We start from the raw sequence: 19,285 nt of genomic DNA, 5'->3' as shown, positions 1-19,285 counted from the left end.
TCTATATTTAATATTTATACCATGAATTAACGCGGTAACGATCCCAAACGGTTTTACGTTATATATTTAATATTTATGCCATGAATTAACGCGCCGACTGGTAATACGGCACTGAGGATTGCCTCCCGGAATTCTTGGTTTCACTATAGGAATACCAGGATTGGTGAAGGTTCTGACTTAGCTGTGCGACTCTCAAAAAGGTGATAACGCTCCTGAAAGGATTGACTCGCGATCTCGTTATTTATCCATGAGATTGATGTGCCCGTACTAAAATGAATACAAATTTTCTTCTATTGACACGTAGGTATACCCTCTGTTTATCCTAGAAATAACGTTTCGACGGTATATTGCTGCTTGTGAAATCCCATATTACCGATCGCGCACCTCAGGTAAACCATAAAGGCACCTAAACGCTTGACCGTCATATACGCCGGATACGTTGCAGTAGTAGTAGTAGTGATTATTTTCCATTTATTGTATAACCCCCACCTTGTACCTCAAGTAAGGAAATTCCAAGCAGTAATAGGATACACGTCCCTACCAAGGACAAATATAAATACCGAACGATATCGGAATCGTGACAGTACAGAGTCCACTAAAGAATAGTAACCATTGCACCACGTATCCTCGATGAACCGATCGTCACTAACCGTCGCCAATTAAGATCGACATAGTGACGACAAACACATTTTGGTCCTTCGAGCCGGATATAGTTCCGAATCTCACTTTGCCGGTTCGTGAGGATACTCGTTGGAGTCACTGCAACATTGTGACAAAACAAATCAAACACATCGTCGTTGGAGTCACTGAAACATTGTGACAAAGCAAATCAAACACATTGTCGTTGGAGTCACTGCAACATTGTGACAAAACCAATCAAACACTTTGTCGTTGGTGTCACTGCTACATTGTGACAAAACAAATCAAACTCACACTCGTTGGAGTCACTGCAACATTGTGACAAATCAAACCAACACATCTTGTCCACAAGGGACAACTAAACAGAAAATCTCGAAGCTGCTTCATTAGGAGCAGAATATCTCGAAGCTGCTACGTCAGGAGCAGAATACAGCTGGACTGTCAGCAATATACTTTGGACGTACTATTACGTCAACAAGCTGCACCAAGACAACTGCTAGGACCACAACGTTCGCGATAGAACATCTGAATCCACGAGCCCTTAGCTGTGTCATCGCCAAAGCTGTGACCTCCTCATCTACATAACCTCGAAGCTGCGACATTACTAGCAGAAGCCACCGTGCCACTTGCCGTCATCAAAAATTGATATACCACCGAGCCACTATTAAAGATCAAGTAACGCGAATCCTAATATCTTTGAACGACCCTCCAGACGCTTCTACCACCACATTAGAGACCCGCCAAAAGAAGCTCGAACAATTATCCGAATCTTTTTCGGAAGTTGAGGTCGAGATAGAAATAGAACTTGATGAGGACATCGATTATTCTTCGGAGCACGAACAATTCGACGATCAATATTGGTTGATCATAGACTTAATCAGTAAACGCATAGATACACTTCGCGAAACTACAAGACCTACGTCTACTAAAAGATCTAGGGTTTCGCCCAATAATTCAGCTTTCAAGACACATTGTGAAAGAGCACAGGAGAAAACTGATCTATATTATAAAGGTAATAATAAACAAGTGGTATTATATGATATAGATGAGGATTGGCAAGATGAAGTTACAGAAGATGATGAAGAGGAAGGGTATGAATTGAAATTTGAAGATGATTCTAATATATTAAATAATGGCACAGAACCTTTGCAAGGACAAAGAATATTAGTTGGTGATAAGAAATGTGGAAATGATCAAATAATTTCCTTACTATCACAAACAAACAGATCATATTCTAGGGACAATGTGGAATCTTTGGATAAAGCAGAAAATTCTAAATTAAATCACGAGTTTAAAAATAATGTGAATAGTGATGAAACTATTGATAACACTGTAAGTCATGAAATTGTGAAGAATGTTGAAAACAATCTATTGTATACAGTTCTTGGTACAAAGAAGCAAAATCCAATGAAAACACTAAATGCAGATAAATTTTTTGTTGCCCATTATATTAAGATGGATCAGCATGGAGAAAATACTATACCAATTGGAGGAACATTTCATTATGAAGCATATAATATAGAAACATTATATGGTGCACATACACACACACACATACAGTATTCTTATGATACTACAGCAATAAAAAATGAGGAACAAACATGGGAAACAATTAACTCGGATACTAATCAAAATCAAGAAAGGGAAAATTCTCAGGGCCAAATATCTCTACATGAAAATGAATGTGGTCACTTATACCCTAAAGATGAAACTGGTACGTTACAGCCAGTATATTCAACTGAAGATGGTAACTATGCTATTCCAGAGGACAGTAATTATTATGATGTCAAAGATTCACAAAGTAAATCTCAACTGAACACTAGACAAATAGAAGAAGAATCTTACGCTATACCAGATAACGAATTGAAATCTACTCATATTAATAAACAGAATTCTGTAATGTCGCCTGCTAATCTCGATAATGAAGATAATACCGTGATTATATCCCTTCTTGCAGTGCAGTTGCTATACACAAATTCTCGAGTAGCACCTTTGAAAAGTATATCACTGTCACGACCTGAACTTTGCTCAGCGAAACTGCTTATCGACTTGTACATAGAAGTCAAAGACGATTTTACAGACTTTCATTTTGACGATGTCAGGTTTTGGTCTGATTCTACTATTGCATTATACTGTATGAAATCCTCTCCGCATTTGCTTAAAACATTCATCGCGAACTGAGTTAGTAAATTACAATCTGTTTCAAATTCGCAGAGCTGGTTTCACGTTCCTACTAATGACAATCCAGCAAACTTTATTTCGAGTGGCCAACGCCCTTCTCAATTCGTTCTAAACAAAATGTGGTTCAAGCGACTACATTGGTTGTTACAAGAAAGCACATGCTAGCCAGTCAATACTACGGAAGAAATAGACGTACCAAAAAAAAGGGAAGTAGATTCATATAGTCTACCAAATATGGACTTACTTCATCGATACTCATGCAGAAACGTGTTAAATACGACAGTAGCATATATTTTTCGTTTTATCGCAATTCAAGACAGGAATTACAGAATAGGCAAACTGGGCCGCTAACAATAAAGGAAATACGCGAAGCGCATGGTAGAATTATAAGATTAGTACAGCTAGAAGTGTTTTCAACCGAAATAAACAAATAAAAAAAGGGTACGCCATTAGCCAAGGGCAATCTACTTTGTTTAAACCCATTTATTGATGCCTCCGGTTTCTTAAGGGTCGGCGGGAGACTAAAACACTCACCCCTGAGTCTCACGTAGAAACACCCGATTTTATAGCCGCATAGGCATCACATCACGGAACTCATAATTAAATATTATAATTTACAACAATGGCACGCAGGTACACGGGCTACGTTGCTCGCGGTCATGCATCAATATTGGCCAATAGACAGCAAAGGAATCACTAAAGAAATCGTATTTAAATGCATTCGTTGTCGTAAACTTAACCCAAAGACCCCTCAGTATACAATGGGCAACTTACCAGCTACGCGAGGTACACAATCACAACCCTTTGAAAAACGTCGGTATTGACTATTGTGGACCTTTCGGCATAAAAGGAAAAGGTATCCGAAATCAAAAACGATTAAAGGCCTATGTCGCGGTAATTGTTTGTTTTGCAACCAAGGCAGGGCATTTGAAACATACAACAGACCTGACCTCGGAATCGAGTATGGGTGTCCTGAAACGTTTTTTCTCAAGAAGGGACAAACCACACCACACACTTTCGGATAGCGCACCAAATTTTATCGGTCTTAAAAACGAAATAGTCAGGACAAGCACATTCCTCTTATCTAAAGAATACAAATCAAAGCACAAGATTTCCTCACAGGGGAATTAATCGAATGGCATTTCGCCCTTCCACGCTCTCCACACTTTGGCGGTTTGTGGGGGGCTGCTGTAAAGTCATTTATAACTCACCTCTATGGAAAAGTAGGAGATACGATAAAACATATGAGCAATTTATACATTGAAGCTATTCTTAATTCTCGCCCTCTGATACCACTATCCTTTAATCCCAACGACCTCTCCGCCATTACACCCGGTCATTTCCTAATTGGTGATTCGTTGACAAACTTACCAGAACACAATCTCGTCTATATACCGGACAACATGATGTCACGCTGGCAACATATACAGAAAAATTAAGGGCCATTTCTGGAACAGGTGGCAAAGGGAATATTTGCAGGAACTGCAGACCAGAAGTAGATGGCACACTGGAGACATCACGGTAATCAAGGAAGGAACGCCCGTGACTATTAGTGAAGACAATAGTCACGCTCTTCATTGACAGCTCGGAAGAATCGTCAAGGTCCATCCAGGCCAAGATGGCATTGTACGCGTTTCTTCAGTGCGAACACAAAACGGGGTTTACAAGCGTGGTATTAACCCTTTGCACTCGAGAGGTGTCTCTCAGTCACCATTCGTTTTAATGCCATAGCTTGAATTCGAATAAGCGAAAGTAACTATTGTAGGAAGCTTAATTTTAGGAAAGTAGGATTACAGGATAACATGAAAGTTACCGATAGACAAATGTTTTTTTTTTTTTTCGAAATCAATCATTGAGTTTCGGGGGCTTTACAGGCGGACGAAGCGCGAATCGACGAAAGCTTTAAAAGGGAGACCATCGACGATATACGCAGAGACTTTTGCGAGATTTGAGAGACTAGAGTGATTCGAGAGATCCGAGAATATCGTCTTCAAATTCGAAGAAGCGTTTTTTTGTCTTTCCACTCGTTAAAGAGTGAAATTTCGCGAGTTCTATTAGTTCCTTTAACCGTTCACGTTGTATCTTCGATTCTTTCTATAAACCAAGGCGAAAGAAAACCCACCTCTGGTTTTCTGCGCTATATTAAAAATAACTACATGCGAAATATCGAATTAAAGTACTTCGGTTCATTCCAAAGGCAAACGTATAATTTTCTTTGCATGTTTTCGTATATGGGGTATCGCCGAGCTTATAGAAACTTAAGAAATGCTACTTCTTTATAGGACAAAAATTCTTCGAGTGCAAAGGATTGAAGGACCCGCACCCTTGCCACATGAAGACAAGTAGATATATGTCAACATGTTTGTATATAATTATAATGTAAAATCCATTTTCTATTCTTAACTATAAACGACGATATACTTGTAGAAGCCTAGCTATAAGTACCTTTGTAATCTGGCTAGTTTAACCAATTGTTGTTATAGTAATAAAGTTGATAGACCTACTATAATTGGACGCAGACGTTCAAGGCGGGCGGCATGTTAATTCTAGGAATAACGTTTCGACGGTTTATTGCTGCTTGGGAAATCCCATCGTACCGATCGCGCACCTCAGGTAAACCATAAAGGCACCTAGACGCTTGACCGTCATATACGCCGGTTACCTGCAGTAGTAGTAGTAGTGATTATTTTCCATTTTTTGTATACCCCCCACCTTGTACCTCGAGTTCGGAAATTCCAAGCAGGAATAGGATACACGTCCCTGCCAAGGACAAATATAAATACCGAACGATATCGGAATCGTGACAGTGCACAGTCCACTAAAGAACCGTAACCATCGCACCACGTATCCTCGACAAACCGATCATCACTAACCGTCGCCAATTAAGATCGACATAGTGACGACACACACACCCTCGATACACCGGGTTTGGTTCTTAGAAGGTAAGGCCATACGATAAATATTGAAACTACAACAATAGGTAATATTCCACAAATATTTGACGCTCTGCTTTAATATTCATACCGTGAATGGACGTGTGCTTTGGTAGTATTGCACTGCGGATTGACATCCGGAAATGTGGCCAGACACTCAGAACCGCATGACAGTTGTAGATACTCACTAAGCCGCGACACTCAAAGAAAGTGATAACTTTCTCGATAGGATTGACCTTCGATCTTCCGATTCATACATGAAACTAAGGTTCCCGTCATTAAAATGTATACTAATTCGTTTCACAGAACACTATGTTATAACATCGATACAGCGGAATGGTTCGCCGAATGTAATGTGTCCGGTCAGAAGTTTGTCGTCATACCAATTGGTAAAGTTCTCCTACACATTGAGGCTCTACTTCAATATTCATACCACGAATGAAGGTGTCTATTGCCATAACACTTCAGCGGATTTACATCCACAGTACCTTGTTTTACTATCCGTATCACAGCATAGGTGAAGCCATTGACTTATCCGCTCGTCACTCACAGATGGAGGCAACGTTTTCGATCCGTTTCACCCTCGACCTTCTAACTCATGCATGAAATTATGGTGCTCGCCTCTAAAATGTGTACTAGTTCGTACCTCTGAACTCGGTGTTATACTGCCGATATAGCGGGATAGTTTTTCGGATGGTAAAGCAATCTGTAAGAAGTTTGACCCTACACATAAAGGGAATGTTCTACAACGGCTTGACGCTCGACTTTACTATTCAATCCGTTAATTAAACTGTCTAATGCCAATACTGTACATCATACTTACGCCTGAAATACCGCAATTGACGGTCGGAATCATAGGATAGGTGCAGGTATTGACTTAGCCATATGGTACACAAAGAAGGTGGTAATGTTCTGGAACGGTTTTAACCCTCGATCTTCTATTTCATACATGAAATGAAGGCGTTCGTCACTAAGACGCATACTATATTGCTTCTCTGAGCACGAAGGTATGCTCTCAATACAGCGGGATAGCTTTCCGGAAGATTAGTTATTCAGTACAAATTTCGACTCTATACCAGTAAGTAACGTTCTACAACGGTTTGACACTCTACTTTAGAATTTAAATTGTGAATTAAGGTGTCCATTGCCAATACTATACTGCAGATAGTCTCGCGGAATTCTAGGACTGTCTCTCGGAATAGCAGGGAAAGTGAAGTTAATGACTTAGCAGGACGACTTTAAAAAAAGGTGCGAACGTTGTCGAAGAGTTTGACTCCCGATTTTGTTATTCGTACATGAAACTGAGGTGTCTGTCTGCTAAAACGTCTACTCATTTGCTTCAGCGAACACAAAGCTAGGCACTCGCTGCAGCGAGTTAGGTTCTCGGAAGGAAAGGTGTCGTGTAAGAAGTATAACTTTATTTTAGTTGTCAATGTTCTCCAGCGGTTTGACACTGAGCCTTAATATTTACACCATGAATTATGATGTGTGTGGCCAATACTCTTCAGAGGATGTACTCCCGGAATACCAGGTTCGACTCTCGGAATCAAAGGATAGGTGAAGCTATTAACTTAGCTGTTCGACGTCCAAAAATGGTGGTAACGTTCTCACATTCGTTCTTCTGTTTTATGCGTGTAATTACGGCGACCGTCGCTAAAATGTAAATTAAATTGATCCTCTGAATACGATGTTCTACTCCCGATACAGCGGATTAGGCTTTCGGTGGGTGAGGTCATCAGTAAGACGTTTGACTTTATACCAATTGAAAGCGTGCTTTATCGGTTCCTCGCTCGACTGTAGTATTCAAGCCGTGAATTAAGTCGTTCATTGCCAATAGAATTCTGGGGATTTACATGCGGAATTCCAGTTTTCGCTATCAGAACCACAGGATGGGAGAAGCCATGGTCTTAGCCGCTCAACCATGATTGGTGGTGATTACGTTCTCACTGCTTTACACACGACCGTCTAATTCATATATGAAGTTATCGTGTCCGACTCTGAAATGAGTACTAACTTTTTCCTCCAAGACAAAGTTATTCCCTCGGTGAAGCGGGTGAGGTTCGCGGAAGGTAAGGTCTTCGGTAAATCGAATGACTTTATAGCAATCGGTATCGTTATCACACGGTGTGACGCTCTATTTTAATATTCAATGCTTGAATTATGGTGTCTGTTCCCAATACTGTTCAGCGGATTTGATCCAGGTATACCAGGTTTATCCCTCGGAATCACAGAATATTTGAAGCTACTGATCAAGCAGTTCAACTCTCAAAGAAGTAGGTAACGATTTCGATCGGTATGATTCACGATTTTCTAATGCATACATGATTTTAACGTGTCGTGGCTGAAATAAAAACAAATTCCTTGCTCCGAAGACGAAGTTATACTCTTGTGAATACAGCGGGTTATTTTCCCGGGGGGGATTGGCTTCGGTGAAGCGTTCGACTTTATAGCTATTTGTAACGATCTGAAACATTTTCACAATTATTTTAATATTCGACCGTAAACAAAGATGATCCGTTCGACACTCAAAGCGGGTGGTAACGTTCTCGATCGATTTGACCAATGATCTTCTAATTCATACATGTACCTGAGGTGCCCGTCATTGCACTAATTTATTATTTATTTCCCTTTTCACGATTTTGTACTATCCTTAGATTCGGAGAGTTAAACCAGGTATTTCGGGTGTAAATCCGCTGACCAGTATTGGCAACAGACACCTTCAACCACGGTGTCAATATTAAAATAGAGCGTCATGCCGTTTGAGACGATTACCAGTTGCCAAAATTTCAATCCATTTACAGGAGAACTAACCTCCCGCGATCCCCACGGGCTTCAGCGAGTGCGCAATGTCGTGTTTAGAAAACGAAATTAGTATACATTTCATTATCGGGCAGCTGAACGTCTTGTATTGGTCAGAAGATCGAGGATCCAACCGTTCGAGAACGTTACCACCTTCTGTGTGTGTCTATCGGCTATGTCAATAGCTACTCCTAACCGGTGATTCCGATGATCAGTCCACGTATGCCTGCAGTAAATTCGCTGATAAGTATTTTGTATTTGTATTTTTCAGTCAAACCCTTCAGGATCGTTACATACTCGCATAGTGTCAAACCTGTTATCGAAAGCATTCCCTTCCGAGAAGCTATCTCCCAGTATCGAGAGTAATACATCGTTTCGAGAGAAACACATATGTATACATATTAGTGATGGGCACCATAGTTCCATGTATGAATTACTACATCAAAATAGATTCCGTTCGAGAAAGTTTCCACCTTCTTTGAGTGTCGACCGGCTAAGTCAAATGCTTAATACATTCTGTGAATCAGAGAGTCTAACGAGATGTTCTGGGTGTAAATGCACTGTGCAGTATTGGCAGTAGACAACTTAATTCGCTGATTAAAAATTAAAATGGAGCAATATACCGTGTGAGAACGTTACTGTTGCTGTAAAGTCAAACACTATACCGAATGCCTTACCGTCCGAGAAGCTACCCCTCCGTATCGAGAGTATAGCTACATGTTTAGAGAAACACATTAGTATACAATTTGGTTGTGGCAAGTGAAATTCATGTATGAATAAGACTATCGAGAGGCAAAGCGTCCGATAACGTTACCACCTTTTGTGAGAGATGAACAGCTAACTCAATAGCATCATCCATCCTGCGATTCCTAGAGTCAAACCAGGTATTCCGGAAGTAAACCCGCTGAAATGTATGGGCAATATACACCATAATTTACGCTTTGAATACTAAAATAGAGCGTCACAACGTGCGGGAACGTTACCAATTGCTATAAAGTCAAACGTTTTGCAGAAAGCCTTACATTGTTTGGGTCTAACCCGTCGTAACGAGATTATGACTTCGTGTTTAGAGAAACACATTAGAATACATTTTAATGATGCCACCTAAAATTCATGTATAAATTAAAATATCGGGGGTCAAACCGTTCGAGACCATTACCAGCTACACAGATAATAGAACTGATATGTCAATAGCTTCCCCAATCCTCCGATTCCGAGAGTCAAACAAGGTATTCCGGGAGTAAATCCGCTGCACAGTATACCACTAGATTTCCTATTTCGCAGCGTGAATAACAGTACTGTGAGTCGTGCTGTGGAAGAACCAATTAGAGGAGGCCTTAGCTTACGCGAAGCTAACGCGCTGTATCGAGGGTACGTTCTCGTGTTCAGAGAAGCAAATTAATATACTTTTTAGGTTCGGGCACCTTAATTTCATGTATGAAATAGAAGATCGAGTGTCCAAATTTTAAAGAACGATACCACCATATTTGGGAATGGAATAGCTACGTGCATAGCTTCACGTATCTTGTGATATGGAGAATCAAACCGTGTACACTGGGAGTAAATCGGCTGAAGAGTATTGCCATTGGACACCATATTTCCGGGTGTAAATATTAAAGCTCAGAGGCAACCCGTTTGAGAACGTTACCAATAGGAGCAAAGTCAAATGATTTACTGTATCCCATACCCTCCGAAGCGTATCGCATTATATCGAGAGTATGACTTGGAGTTCAGTGGAAGAAATTTGTATACATTTTATTGACCGGCACCTTATGCACATATATGAATAAGAAGATGGATGTTTCAAACCGTTCGAGAACGTTGCCACCATCCTGCACAGACGGACGGCCAAGTCAACAGCTTCACCTATGCCAAGATTCCATGAGTCAAATGAGGTATTCCGGGAGTAAATCCGCAGAACGTCTTTGAAATAGATACTTTAATTTACGGTATAAATATTAAGGTAGATGGGCAATCCGCCGGAGAACATTACCAGTTCATATAGAATCATTCTTTTTACCAAATACATTTCCTTCCTTGAACCTAACCCACTGCAACCAGTGTCTGACTTGTTGTTCACGGGTACAAATCAGTAGACGTTATAGTAGAAGCACACCTTATTTTCATGAATGAACAGAATTATCGAGAGGCAAACCTTTCGAGAGCGATCCCACCGGACTTTGGAGGCGATAGCCCGAGTCAACAGCTTCACCTATCCTGTGATTCCGAGAGTCGTGTATGGTATTCCAGGAGCCAGTGCGCTGAATGGATTTGGCAACCGACACGTTAGTTCACGGTTTCAATATTAAGGTAGAATGAGAAATCGTTTTAGATCGTTGCCAATTGGAATACAGTCAAACAGTTTACCGATAGCCTTTCCTTCGGAGAAGCAAACCCTCCGTTTCGACAATATTATTTCGTGTTCAGAGAAAGAAATTAGGCTTCATCTCAGTGACGGGCATCTTAACTTGATGTTTGAATTAGAAGCTCGATGGTGAAACCTTCCGTGAACATTACCACCCCCTTTTAGGACGGAGCAGATAAGTCAATAGCTTCACCTATCTGTTGATTCCGAAAGTCAAACCAGGTATTACGGGAGAAAGTCCGCCGAAGAGTTTTGACAATAGACACCATGATTCGCGGCTTGAATATTACATTAGAACGCCGAAATTACTACATTAGAAGGCCAAACTTCGTTCCGAAGGCCATACCGTCCGCAATCCCCATCGGCTTCATCGAGAGTATAGGTTCGTGTTCACAGAAGAAAATTCTTATTCATTTCGGTAACCGGCACCCTAACTTCATGTACGAATTTGATGATCGCTAGCCAAACACCTAGAGAACGTTACCACTTTCTGTGAGGGACGAACGTCTATGTTAGTAGCCTGACGTATCCAGTGATTCGGTGAGACAAACTAGGAATGGCTGGAGTAAATCCGTTGAGCAGTATTGCCAATCGACACCTTAATTTACAATATGAATAATAAAGTAAAGCGTCCACCCGTTTCTGAGCATTTCCAGTTGGTATAAAGTCAAACATTTTACCGATGGCAATACCTTCCGCGAACATTAGCGCCATAATCGAGAGTATAAGTTCGCGTTCAGAGAAAGAAATGTGTAATCATTCCAGAGACGGCTTAATTTCATGCATCAGTAAGAAAATCTAGTGTCAAACCGTTCGAGACCGTTACCACATTTTATGAGTGTCGAACGGATAAGTCTATTGCTTCACCTATCCAGTGATGTCGAGAATGGTACCACGTAATCCGTCGGTATGTCGGCTGAACATACCAGTTCGGTATGGGAACTGACACCATAATTCCCGGTATGAATACTAATGTAGAGTGTCAAAACGACGAAGAACATTACTAATCAGCATCATGTCATTCCATTGACCGAATACCATTCCTTCCGAGAACCTACACCGCTGTAGCCAATGCCCTGCTCAATGTGCACGGAAACAAATTGGTAGACATTTTAGCGGACCGACACCACATGTTTGTGTACAAATACCAGCACTGAGAGTCAAAGCGTTCGAGAACGCTTCCACCTTCTGTCAAAGACGAACAGCTCCGAATGTCAAACCAAGTGTTCAGCGAGTAAACCAGATATTCATTATGGTCATTAGATACCATATTTCACGGTATAAATATTAAAGTACACAGTCAAACCGTTGTAGCACGTTACATATTGGTATACGGTCAAACTTTGCACAGAACGCCTTACATTCGAGAAGGTAGCCCGCTGTATGGAGAGCATAAGTTCGTGTTCGGAGAAGCGAATTAATTGGCATTTTAGTCACGGGCATCTTAATTTCATGTATGAGCAATAAAGATCGAGGGTCAAAACGATTCAGAAAGTTGCCACCATCTTTTAGAATCGCACAGCACAGTCACTAGCTTCGCTTATCCCCTGATTCCCTGAATCGAACCAGGTATTCCAGGAGTAAATCCGCTGAACATTATGGGCAATAGACACCTTATTTCACGGATGGAATATTATAGTCCGGAGTCACACGTTTGTATACCGTTACACATTTCGATAATGTCGGAAGTTTTACAGAAAACCTTACCCCCCGAGAACTTAACCGGATGCATGTAGAGTATTACTGTATTAAATAAGTAAACATTGCAGTGAAGGGCACCCTAATTTCATGTATGAATTAGAAGATCGAGCGTTAAGCCACTCTACAACATTGCCACCATCTGTGAGAGACGAACGGCTAAGAGAATAGCTTCACCTATCCATAGATTCTGAGAGGCAAATCAGGTACTCCGGGAGTAAATCCGCTGAGCACTATTGGCAATAGACACCTCAATTCAGTGTTTGAATATTAAGGCAGGTCCGCAAGCCGTTGCAGAACATTACCAATTCGTGCAGAGTTAAACTTCGTACAGAATGCCTTCACCTCCGAAGAACTGATCCGCTGTATTTGGAGTATAACACGGTGTTCAGAGGATCGAACTAGTGTACATTTACTTACGATCACCCTAATTTCATGCATGACTTAAAAGGTCGGGTCTCAAACCGTTCGAGAACGTTACGACCTTCTATGCGAGACGAAAGGCTAAGTCAATAGCTCCACCTATCCTGTGTTTTCTCGAGTCAATGCAGGTTTACCTGGAGTAAATCCGCTGAAGGGTATTGGCAATAGGCACCTTAATTCAGGGCTTGAATATTAAAGTCTATCTTCAAACACTTTGGGGACGTTACCAAATGCTATAATGTCAAACACTTTACCGAAGATCTTACCCTCTGAAAAATTAACCGGCTGTATCGATAGTATAATACCGTGCCCAGAGAAAGAAATTAGTGTCCACTTCAGTGACGGACACCTCAAATTGATGAATGAATTGAAAATCGGATGTCCATTCGATCGAGATAGTCGCCACCTTCTGTGAGAGACAAACAGCTAAGCCAGTGGCTTTACCTATCCTGTGACTTCGAAAGGCAAACGAAATTTTCTGGGTGTAAATGCGCTGCGCAGTATTGGCAATGGACACCTTTATTAACGGTTCGCATTATGAAGTAGAGCGTCAATCCGTTTGATAGCATTACCAATTCGTATGACGTCATACACTCCATCACATACCTTACTTTCCGAGAAAATATCACGCTGTATCGGGAGTACAGCTTCGTTATCTGATATACAAATTAGTATACATTTAGTGGCCGGCGCCTTAGCATCATGTTCGAATTAGAAGATCTACTCTCTAAACCGTTCGAGATCGTTACCAACTTCTGTGTGCGGCGAAGGGCTAAGTCAATAGCATAACCTATCCTGTATCTCCGAGAGTCAAGCCATGTATTCCGGGAGTAAATACGCTACACAGTTTTGGTAATAGACACCTTAATTCACGGTATGAATAATAGAGTGGACTGCCATACCGTTGTAGAACGATACCTAACACTATGCAGTCAAACTCTATCCCGGAATGTTAAGGTGCCAGTCACTAAAATGTCTACAAATTTGTATCACTCAACACGAAGTTATACCCTCGATGCAGCAGATTATGTGCTCTCAAGGTACGGTATCAGGTTAATAGTATGTCGTTATGCAAATTGGCTACGTTCTCAAACGGTTTTAAGTTCTAATTTAATATTCATACCGTGAATTAAGGTGTCTATTGCCAATACTGCGCAGGGAACTTACACCCGAAGTAGATGGTTTGATTCTCGGAATAATAATATATGTGAAGCAATTGAATTAGCTGTTCGACACCAAAAGAAGGTTGATGAGTTCCCGGACGGCTTGTCTCTCGATCTTCGTGCTCAGACATGAAACAAAGGGTCACTTTAACAAAATGAAGGCTAATTTGTTTCCCTGAACAAGTAGATATATGCTCGATACGGCGAGGTAGCATCTCCGAAGGTAGGGTTGTCAGTAAAATGTTTGACTATATACAAATTGGTATCGCTCTAAAACTGTTCGATGCCCTACAATATTATTCAAATCGAGAATTATGGTGTCTATTGCCAAAAGTATGCTGCGGATTTACTTCCGGAATTCCCGGATTGACTCACGGAGTCGCATGATAGGTGCGGCACTAACTCATATATCAAGCTAAGGTGCTCGTCACTGAAATGAAGATTGATTTCTTTCTCAGAATCCGACGTTACATTCTCGATGAAACCGGTTATGTTTTCTAAATACAAGGGCTTCTGTATAACTTGTGATTTTATAGCAATTGGTAACGTTCTCAAACGGTTTGACGCTCTATGTTTAATATTCGAACCGTGACATCAGGTGTCTAGTGTCAATACTGTTCATTGGATTTACTCCAGAAATACGTGGTTTGACTTTCGGGACACTGGATATGTGAAGCTATCGACGTAGCAGATAGTCTCTCACAGAAGGTTGTAACGTTCTCGAAGGCTTTGACTCTCGATGTTGATATTTATACACAAATATGTGGTGTTTTCCCTCCGAAAGGTCTACTAATTTGTTTCCGTGCACATTCAGCAGTGCTCTCGCTATAGCGGGTTAGGTACTTGGTATGTATGGTATTCGGTAAGAGGAATTACTTTATAGACATAGGTAATTTGCTCCGTCGTTATGACGCTCTACATGAACGTTCATACCGTCAGTTAAGGTGGTAGTTGCCAACAAGCATCAGCGCATTACTCCCGGATTACCTGATTTGTCTCTCGGTATCACATGATACGTGAAGCAATAGACTTAGACTATCGACTCTCAAAGAAGGTGATAACGTTCTCGAACTGTGTGACACTCGATTGTCATATTCATGGATGAAATTAAGGTGGCCGTCACTAGAATGAATACTAAGGTGTTTCTGTGAACACGAAGTTATACCCACGATACAGCGGATTAGGTTCACGGAGTGCATGGTCTTCGGTAAGACGTTTGATTTCATACCAATTGGTAACGCTCTCAAACGGTTCGCCGCTATACTTTAGTATTCAAACCATGAATTGAGGTTTCAATTGCCAATACCCTTCTGCGGACTTACTCTCGGTTTTCCCGGGATGCCTCTCGGAATCACGGGATAGGTGATGCTATTGACTTAGCCGATCAGCTCGCAACGAAGGTGGTAACAATCTCAGACCGTTTCAACATCGATCATCTAGTTCATAAATGGCATTATGGCCCAGAAAACCAAAGTGTATACTAATTTGCATCTCTGATCACGAAGTATTACTCTGGATACAGCGGATTTGCTTCTCGGAAGGTAAGGACTTCGGTATAAAGTTTGACTCTATCCGAATACTTGGGGTTCTGCAACGGTTTGACTCTGTACTTTAACATTTGTATCGTGAAATAAGGAGTATACTGCAAATATAGTTCAGCGGATTTACTCTAAGAATACGGGGATTGATTTTCGGAAACGCTGGGTAGGTGTAGCTTGGCCGTTCGACTCCCACAGATGGTGGGAACGTTCTCGAAGTGTTTGACCTTCGATCTTTTAACTCCTGAATGAAATTAAGGTGCTCGTCACTAAAATGCAAACCAGTTCATACTTATTATCACGGTGTTATACTGTCGATACAGCGGAACAGTTTTTCGGAGGATAAGGCATTCTGTAGGAATTATAACCCTACACGGATAGGTAATGCTCTACAACGACTTGACGGCTTGCTCTAATATTCAAACCGAGATTTGAGGTACTCATTGCAAATACTGTACAGCGGATTGACTCCCGGGAAACCTGATTTAACTACCGGAATCACAGGATAGGTGCAGCTATAGACTTAACCGCTCAACTCCCAAAGAAGGTGGGAAGGGTAGCCTCAGGGTGAGCTTGAGGTATGCGAACATTAACCAGCCTCTGGTCTTTCGGCGGTCCAATTAATCGTTTAAACGACCGCCCACACGTATTGAGGGAAATCAGTGATTTCTGAAGGAACGAATGCTTCCCAGCTGACACCTCCTATATAATGTGTGACCTAGTAAGTGGGGATGATCATTGAGTGTTTAGAACGCGACATGAGGCTTACGGAGAGTTTAGCGTTGACGGCAAGTGAAGAAGGCTTTACTTAGTGCGCGTTGTGAGCATTTTGGGTTGTGCAAAGTTTTTATGAGCCGCGAGGTCAATACAGTTCTGAAAGGTTCACGAGCACACATTTCTTACAGTAAGTATAAAGGTGGCATAAAGTTTCCATCCATCAAAGAGGCGGTTATAATTTTTCATTTTCATTTTTGCCCATCTAAATATTAGATACAATGGATATAGAATTCAGTATCTCGTCTGATGAATCTGTATCTGGAATCATGCGAAAGGGCCGAAGAAATAGAACAATTTCATCATCATCATCGGACACGGCAATCGATTGGAGTACCACGGAGGAAGAAAATTCGGAGGCTGGTGTAGGGGTCTAGATGATGATGCTTAATGGCGGAGAATAGCAGAAAAATGTGCATCAGAGGAAGAGTATTCAGAAGTAGAAGAGCTACTGATCAAGGAGACGGACTGCGACGATCCAAATGCATTGTATAAATTATTCATCACGGACGCGATATTGGAGATCATCGGAGACGAGACGAATAGGTACGCTGTTCAGTGTATAGTGAATTCAGCATATGGCAGGAGACAACATCATCAAGCATGGAACTCCGTTTCAAAATGTGAATGAAACGCCTTTGGTATCTTGCGTTGGTATCTTGCTTGTTATGTAGCGCAGGTACCCGAAATTCGACTGTATTGGTCTAAAAAGGCGATGTATGCGAATGCGCGAGTAATGAAAGCAATGAAACGCGGTCCATTCTTAGCTATATTACAGTCTTGCACTTTTCTGGTAATGCTACGGCTAGAACCAAGGATCGGTTACACAAAATCCGAAATGCAGTTGACAAAATTCTTCGTGCATTCCAAGATGTAGAAAAACCAGGTAAAAATATACTATTTGACGAAAGCATGGTCCCGTGGAAAGGACGCGTTAGCTTTCGTCAATACATACCCGGTAATCGGCACAAACACGGAATAAAACTGTCCAAACTCTGCCTTCCGGACGGATATACATATAATGAGCATATTCAGCCAGGAAAAAATGAAAAAAGAATTCTAAGAGCACATTCTCATGATATAGTCAAGACATACATACGAGATCAACTATTCACGGGCCGCGTTTTATTTACCGACAGTTTTATACAAGTATTCTTTTATCCGAATATATTCTCACCAAAGGAATGACACATTTGCGGTACAGTGAAAATGAATAGAAAGTTTCTACCGACACTGGCAAAGCAGAAACGGAAACGGGGCGACATTATAACTCTCGAAAATCTGAGCGTCCTGAAATTTTTAAAGTGAACCGACAAAAGACCCCTTTGTATGTTAACCACTTCGATAGATCACAATTGCGTCATTATTCGCCGGAAAGATGATAAATTAAAACCAGACACCGCTTTTTCTTACAATTGTGCGTAGAAGGGAGTTGATATATCTGATCAAATGTGATCCTATTATAAATGTTTACGGAGAACGGTAAAATGGAATTGAAAAGTTGTTATGGAGCTAATACAGGGGACCTCTTTAGCGAATGCCTGGTACTTCCACAAAAAGTGGGGAACCAAGCGTTACAAAATTTTAATATGTGGTGAGAAAATTATTGATTATCTATTGAAGAGTGTTGAGGATCCCCCAAGAGAAGACCTAATAGGAAGTAGAAGAAAAAACGTTTTTTAAGTTCACACCAAGGACCCGCGAGGAAGACGAGGTAATGATGTTAAGAGTGCTACAAGCGCTTAACAAACTTAAAAGGCACACAGTACGTCACAAATGAAGCAAAAAGAGTAATGACCTTTTGTAGAAGATGTCCGGATGAGCCGGCACTTTGTTTAAAATGTTTTAAAGAATTGCATCGGTAACATATGTCGTTATATTTTGTTACAGTTAATGTATTAATTAAGTTAAAGTTATGTATTTTCTGTTAAATGTTTGATTTTAAGGAAGAAATGTTAATGTACAATGTTAAATCTATAAAATAACATTTTGTACTACATATTTTTTGATTAAGAAACGTTGCTCATCGGTGATGCATGCCGCCCACGAAAAAATCTAGCAAGAGCAACCGGTGGTTCATGCCGCCGCAGGGAACAGACAAGCATGGGCCACTAGTGAGTCAGACCGGCGTCAACGTGTTAAAGTAGAGCCCCAAATTGTTTGTGGGCGTTACCAATTGGTATAATGTCAAACGTTTTACTAAAGACCTTACCCTCCGAATATGTAACCCGCTGTATCGAAAGCATAATTTCGTGCTCAAAGGAAGAAATTTTTATCCATTTCAATGACGGGCACCTTAACTTCATGTATAAAATAGATGATCGGGTGTCAAACCGTTCGAGAGCGCTACCACCTTCCGCGTGAGACGAACGGCTATGTATGTAGCATCACCTAGCCCATGATTCCGACGGTCAGACCAGCTATATCGGAATTATATCCGCTGAAGGGTATTGGCAATAGGCACCGTAATTCCGGGCATGAGAATCAAAGTACTGAGTCAAACCGTTGATGAACGTTACCACCTCCTCTAAGAGTTGAACGGCTAAGTGTACGGTTTCACCTGTCCAGGGATTCGGATAGTCAATCCAGGTATTCCTGGAGTAAATCCGCTGAACAGTACAGCCAATAGACACTCTAATTCACGGTTTGAATAGAAAAGTAAAGCGTCAAACCGTTTGAGACCAACCGTATTACCTATAACGTTCAGCGCATTTGCACCTGGAATACCTGAATTACTTCTCGAAATCAAGGGATAGGTGCAGCAATTGACTT

At 41.1% G+C, this 19,285-nt stretch overlaps 1 protein-coding gene across 1 annotated transcript; it reads left to right on the top strand.

Annotated features, from left to right (window-relative positions):
* Nucleotides 1-16,734: 16,734 nt before the first annotated feature.
* On the top strand, nucleotides 16,735-17,390 carry LOC143219936 (uncharacterized). Its single transcript, XM_076445723.1, has 3 exons — nucleotides 16,735-16,876; nucleotides 16,918-17,136; nucleotides 17,188-17,390. The coding sequence occupies exons 1-3, from the start codon at nucleotides 16,735-16,737 to the stop codon at nucleotides 17,388-17,390; spliced, it is 564 nt and encodes a 187-aa protein (XP_076301838.1).
* Nucleotides 17,391-19,285: the final 1,895 nt, after the last annotated feature.

This window comes from Lasioglossum baleicum, unplaced genomic scaffold (genome assembly GCF_051020765.1).
Source record: "Lasioglossum baleicum unplaced genomic scaffold, iyLasBale1 scaffold0104, whole genome shotgun sequence".
Taxonomy (NCBI): domain Eukaryota; kingdom Metazoa; phylum Arthropoda; class Insecta; order Hymenoptera; family Halictidae; genus Lasioglossum; species Lasioglossum baleicum.
Note: the sequence above shows the minus strand (reverse complement) of the source record. Positions and strands in the feature narration are given on the sequence as shown.